We start from the raw sequence: 5,707 nt of genomic DNA, 5'->3' as shown, positions 1-5,707 counted from the left end.
TCTGGTTACTTATTTGGGCGCTTATATACGGCGCACGCTGCTCTGTCCTGTCAGACCTGTTGGCCCATGTGTGCCCGGCCCCATGCATCGTGGCTCAGAACGACTCGCCTATTGTGGGCGCAGACCTACTACGAGACTGGCTGGGGCCGGTTGCACCTGGGTGGTCAATTTTTTTTAAATATTTTTCCGTCTCACGTATTTTTTCAAATATAGGGCGTGCACTGCTTAGTAAATCATCTTGGACTGCATTCATCAGGTTTGTGTACTGCATGTGCGCACTCTCCGCACTACACATTTTTGCACTACATTTTTGTGCACTGCATGCTGGTCGCATTTTCTTTTCGTGTTTTTCCTCTTATGTATTCTTTTTTCCAGTGTACGGTGTGTACTCCTTTGTTGGGTATGTGTGCACTGCATTCGTCAGAGTCTTGTGCTGCATGTGTACGCATTTTGTACTACGTGCATCCTTTTTTGTGCCAACTTTGTGACTGCTTGGACCAACGTTGCGAACTGCATTGCTTGCATTTACGGACTGCATTACATGCACTAAGTCTATGCGTTGTGCACTGCGGGAAAGTGCTTCTCTTGTGCTTCATTTTAAACACGTACTGCCCTTCATGCACACATAACTATGAACTGCCTGGTATTACTTTGGAGAACTGCATTCAGTTTTATTTAGAATGGTCTGCGGATTATAATTTTGTAGAAATATAAATATTTAATGATCTGCGGTTAGTTCATGGGAAGTGCTGCAGTCAAATTACACCTTTTTTGGGTCCTTTTTCTTTGGTAACATAAGCCTTCATTGATTGTCCTTCATTCTTGGTAACATAATTTTCATTAACTCTCGTTTAATTTTCAGTTTGACCTTTTTCCATTCCTCTTCTATAAATTTAGGCCAACTTCGACCCTTCCTTTGCAGTTCATTTCTCTTCTAGCCGCAACTTCTCTCCTTTCTCCGGCCTCTCTTTATTTCTTTTCATTTCCTAGGTTTTTGTTGCGATGGCTCCAGGCCGCTACGCGAATCTCTCCTGCTGCGGCAATGGTTGTGGTGTGCCGACGCACTGCCATTGCTCAGCTTGCTCGCAGGCCCGTCATGCTCGTCGTGGGGGCAAGGTCTTGTGCCGAGCTGGGCGAGCGGAGCAGCTTGCATATGGCACAGTATTCACGGAAGAATTGGATATGGGCCACATCAACGTTGCTACGTTCTATTCCACCTTGCTTCACCGTGGCCTTGGTCGCACAAGTCATTTTGTCCATCAGCTGACGCCAACAGACGTGGAGACTCACTAGAAGATGGTATTTTCGCTTGATCTGATTTGTTCTTTGTGTTTTCTATTTTTTTTATAATTCCATACTAGCGTGAACTTCTAGTATTTTAGGAACGCATATTTTGTTTTATTGAAGTGTACTGCACTGTGTACTTATATCTTTGTTTTTATTTTTTTGCTTGTGTGCATGGAGCTCATGTTTTAGTTTGCATGGTTACAATATCTGAACTGCATAGATATTAGATGAGCACTACTAGTTTCCACAATTTTCCCCGCTTGTACGGTGTTTCCTACATGCAGCTAGTCTCAAGAACTGCATGATAGTTAGAAGCGTACTGCATGTTTGCAAGTTCCATACTTCATATTATATTGCGTTTTATTTGTACTGCTTGTTGGACTGTTGTGCACTCCATCTAGCTCGTGTCTGTACTGTGTGTAGGTTTTTACTGCTTTGTGCAAAGTATGAGAATTGTACTGCTAGTATCGTCGCTAAACAGTTTTATCTTTTTTGTAGAAAATCCCCCAACGAGTTGTTAGGTACCTCCAGCTCAAGAAGAAGGGAATTCTCCAAGTTGTTCTTGGCAATGGACACCAGAAACCAGCCAAGTACCATGTAGCCGTTGACGGTCGGCTGTATCTGCTGAAAGGCTGGATGGATTTTGTCATTGATAGTGGCCTGAAGTCTGAGCAAGTTGTTGTCCTCAACTTTTTTGAACTCGAGGATCGTATGGTCAGAATCACGTTTGATGTGATTGGTTAAGGTTATGAGGTTGATTGTAATAAGTACTTTTGCGTATCGAACACTTCATCTTTTGATGTGTTTTGTAATAAGTACTTTTGTGATCTGAACCGCTTGAATTATAAGTCAGAACTTCGTGCTGCCTGTGAGCTAACTGCATTTTTTTCATGGGTTGTGGATCAAAATGTGTCAATGTTTACTCTAGACTGCAATATATATGGTTTACTCTATACATCATTTCTCTTGATATGGTTTAGTTGAAGAACTCATAGTCAGCGGGAAATTTGTGTTTACATGAAATTTAAACTCATACATAAGTCGTACAGATAAGCAAACTGCTATGTATATGATTAATTTATTGAACTTCCACTATTTGGTCGTTAACCTGCTGCTTTCTTTTGTTTTCCGTGGCGCTGTTGCTGGTTCTTGTCTTTGCACCATTGTGTTTGTAGCTCCTCGTGTGCTGGTTGATGGCGTCTTTTGTTTTCCAGCGCTGTGAACTGCATCCTTCTTTGCTCCTCGCGTGCTGGTTGATGGCAGCTTTTGTTTTCCAGCGCTGTGAACTGCATCCTTCTTTGCTCCTCGCGTGCTGGTTGATGGCGGCTTTTGTTTTCCAGCGCTGTGAACTGCATCCTTCTTTGCTCCTCGCGTGCTGGTTGATGGCGGCTTTAGTTTTCCAACGCTGTGAACTGCGTCCTTTCGTGCTCCTACCAATTTTTTTGTATGCGGTGTTGTTCTCGGTTGTTTCTGTACAGCTGCATTCCCTTTTGTTTTCTGTCTTTTGTTTGGTGTTCTTGTGGGCATTGTTTCATTGCGTTCTTCGTCCTCTTCACTCTCTTCTTCCTCTTCCTTCTCTTCTTCATCCGCTTCTTCATAAGCCTCTCTTTCTTCAGTTTCTTCACGTTCTTCGTCCTCTTCACTCTCTTCTTCTTCCTCCTCCTCTTCTTCATAAGCCATTTCTTCTTTAGTTGTGTCACCATCTTCTTCTGCGATTTCATCTGCTTCGTCTTCCTTGTTTTCTGATCTTGTTCTTTTGGGGCAGGTTCTTGAATTCCGTCTCTTCCTCTTTTTGCAGATGCTGCAACATCTCAGTTTCGTCCATTTCTTAGTGTTGTGAGTGGAATTTCTGTTTTGGTTGTGCATCGCCATGTCCACGGTTTTCTTGTTCATGTCTTTTTGTACATGTCCTGGAATTGTGGCCGCTGATTTCATTACATGTCTTGCACCTTCTTATTCCAAGTGGGTGACCATCACTGTCCAGCTCAGGCTGTGGCTTACTGTTTTTGTCATTGTTTTTCTCCTTGCATGCAACCTTTTTCTGGGTTGCGTCGCCCCCTTTCTTCCTTCCTCTTGTGTTTGAAACAGCAGGTGGAAGAATTGTTTCTTTTTTGATAGCACCAGTTGCGCTGTGTTCGGTATTTTCTACTTGCTCGGCATTATTGTCATGCTAGGTTTTCTCTGCTTGCTTTAATTTTGCTTCTTCTTGTTCTTCTTCTTCGTTGAGCACATCAACTTCCTCGATCAATGCCCTCATACCAGACAACGCTCTGTGGCACCCAGCGTCGGACCTTGTCGCTCTATTTGCAAGGTCCATTGCTGTTTCTGTCAGCAGTTTCTACGGCAAAAAAGTGAGCTTCCATCTGGTGTTGTTTGTTCGTAGTCTCTTCTATCAAATGTTGCATTTGATCTTGTTTTCCGGGTGTATCTTTTCATGATGTACACGTCAGGAATCTTGAGTACTCTCAAATGAGAAAGCATGCATAACACATGGACGCAAAACAGCCCTGCAGACAACACATGATTTCTTTGTTTTGTAAGTGAACTGCATGATTAATAAACACAATTTTTTTCCTTATTTGTTCATTTTAATGAAGTGAACTTCATTTGGTTTTGTGAATTACTCATGCATGTGGACTTTTAAAGTTCAGTAAGTGAGCTTTCGTGCATGACTATCAGAAACTAGGATTTTTTGCTAGCGAGTCGCACCTGTGTGTGTCTAGAGTTTGCACTCACATTCGTAGACACCTTTCTGTCCATCGGCGACCACTTGGAAATTATGCCTTGCCTAGTCAAATGCATCCGATCTGTTGTAATGGTGTACGAGATACTTTGTCGGGTTCTCAGGGCACCGTTCTGCTCTGAATGCAGTGCTACGGTAGTGTGTTTCTTTGAAATCTGCAAAAACTGCCCTTGTATACACTTTTGATAGCTGAACTTCGAACCCAAACTGGGTGTTGTCTTTACCTCTGACTGCATGATCAGAAATGCAGTGTTACGAACAAGAGAAATGAAAAATTTGTTTGTTTTTGTAGATATATTTAGCAGTTTTTGATGGACATTTTGTTTACCTCATTTGCTACTGTCTCTGCTGCTCGACGGCCTTCCTGATCTGAATGCACTTGTCCACCTACTACGCAAACAGATGGAGATCATGCTTCTCTTTGACAAAGTTTTTCTTCAATATGCGGTTCATGCTCTCTCTTCTCTGCGTGGAAATCATCCGAGCATAGAAAATTTCCTTGTAGTAAGCCGAGATCCACTCGTGTCTGTCATCCCACAGCGAATTCATCACTTCGTCGTTACGCAAGTTGTATTTCTGAATGAGGTCCTTCCATGCCCGTTCAAATTCTAATGGCATTAGTGGGTGGTTCAGCACCGCATTGAGGTCATCCTTTAGTTTCTCGTGCGCCTTATACAGCAAGGCAAGGTGGTCTTTGTACTTCTTCATGATATACCACCGACACAACTTATGTAGTGTGTCTGGGAGGATAGTTTTTAATGCTGCCTTCATCAAAGAACACTGGTCTGAGAAGGCACAAATAGTGTTTTTTTATTAAGTTGTTTGTGTGTAAGATAGACGGAAGAAATATAAGTGTACCAAACAAACGTAAGTATACAGGTGTTTTTGTTTTTGTACCTGTGAGCATGCAGATTGGCGGCTTGTTGTTCATACACCTCAGAAATGTTTTGAAAACCCACACGAACGACGGTATTGTTTCATCTCACACGAGGGCAACAAAAAATATGGTGCTCTGTAGATGATGGTTCACTCCCACGAAGACTCCCAGTGGCATGTGGAATTTCTTAGTTCCATATGTCATGTCAAATGTAACGCAGTCTCCAAAATCTTCATACGATCCTTTGCTACTTGCGTTGGCCCAAAAGACATATCTTACATGGTTATCTGCATCAATGTCATAATCATAGAAGAAATCCGGGTTTATCTTCTGCATCTTCTCGAAGAAATCCAGAAGTTTCTTGACGTCATCTTGGGACTCTTCTCTGGCAAACTTCTGTTTCATGCATTTCAAACGCAATGCAAAATCATCTCATCAAACAGGAAATAATTACCGACAGAATGCTCAAGTGATATGCTCTGTGATGTGCTTACTTGTTTACCCAGTCGCGGCTAGTATGTCCCATGTACTGCAGACCACCGGACATACGCGACAACATTGACATCATTTGAGCGTGTGTGTGGTTGCCCAGCAGCATGTCTTTCACTAACTGGTCAATCAAAGGATCGTCTCTTTTATGCGATCACATGTGCAAAAGCATCCCGGGGCTTTCGAACATCTTGTGATTGTGGTGGAGTTCAACCATTTCTATCACAAATTTGCCATCCTTCCTCTTTTTGACTCTAATTTTTGCCTTGTAGTCAATCCTTTTCGATGTCTTCTCACGTTTCCGGTCATAA

At 42.5% G+C, this 5,707-nt stretch overlaps 1 protein-coding gene across 1 annotated transcript; it reads right to left on the bottom strand.

The window, feature by feature from the left end:
* Positions 1-5,012: 5,012 nt before the first annotated feature.
* On the bottom strand, positions 5,013-5,454 carry LOC141042732 (protein FAR1-RELATED SEQUENCE 3-like). The gene is made up of 2 exons (XM_073511612.1): positions 5,410-5,454; positions 5,013-5,303 (listed from the first exon to the last, which is right to left on the bottom strand). The coding sequence occupies exons 1-2, from the start codon at positions 5,452-5,454 to the stop codon at positions 5,013-5,015; spliced, it is 336 nt and encodes a 111-aa protein (XP_073367713.1).
* Between the last annotated feature and the right edge of the window lie 253 nt (positions 5,455-5,707).

The sequence above is a fragment of the Aegilops tauschii genome, chromosome 3 (genome assembly GCF_002575655.3).
Source record: "Aegilops tauschii subsp. strangulata cultivar AL8/78 chromosome 3, Aet v6.0, whole genome shotgun sequence".
Taxonomy (NCBI): domain Eukaryota; kingdom Viridiplantae; phylum Streptophyta; class Magnoliopsida; order Poales; family Poaceae; genus Aegilops; species Aegilops tauschii.
This window is presented reverse-complemented; position numbering and strand designations above follow the sequence as displayed.

Coding starts and splice junctions, on each gene's coding strand:
- LOC141042732 (XM_073511612.1), bottom strand. CDS start 5,454: ATGTCCGGTGGTCTGCAGTACATGGGACATACTAGCCGCGACTGG. Junction 5,304..5,409: donor GACATACTAGCCGCGACTGG/GTAAACAAGTAA, acceptor TGCATGAAACAG/AAGTTTGCCAGAGAAGAGTC.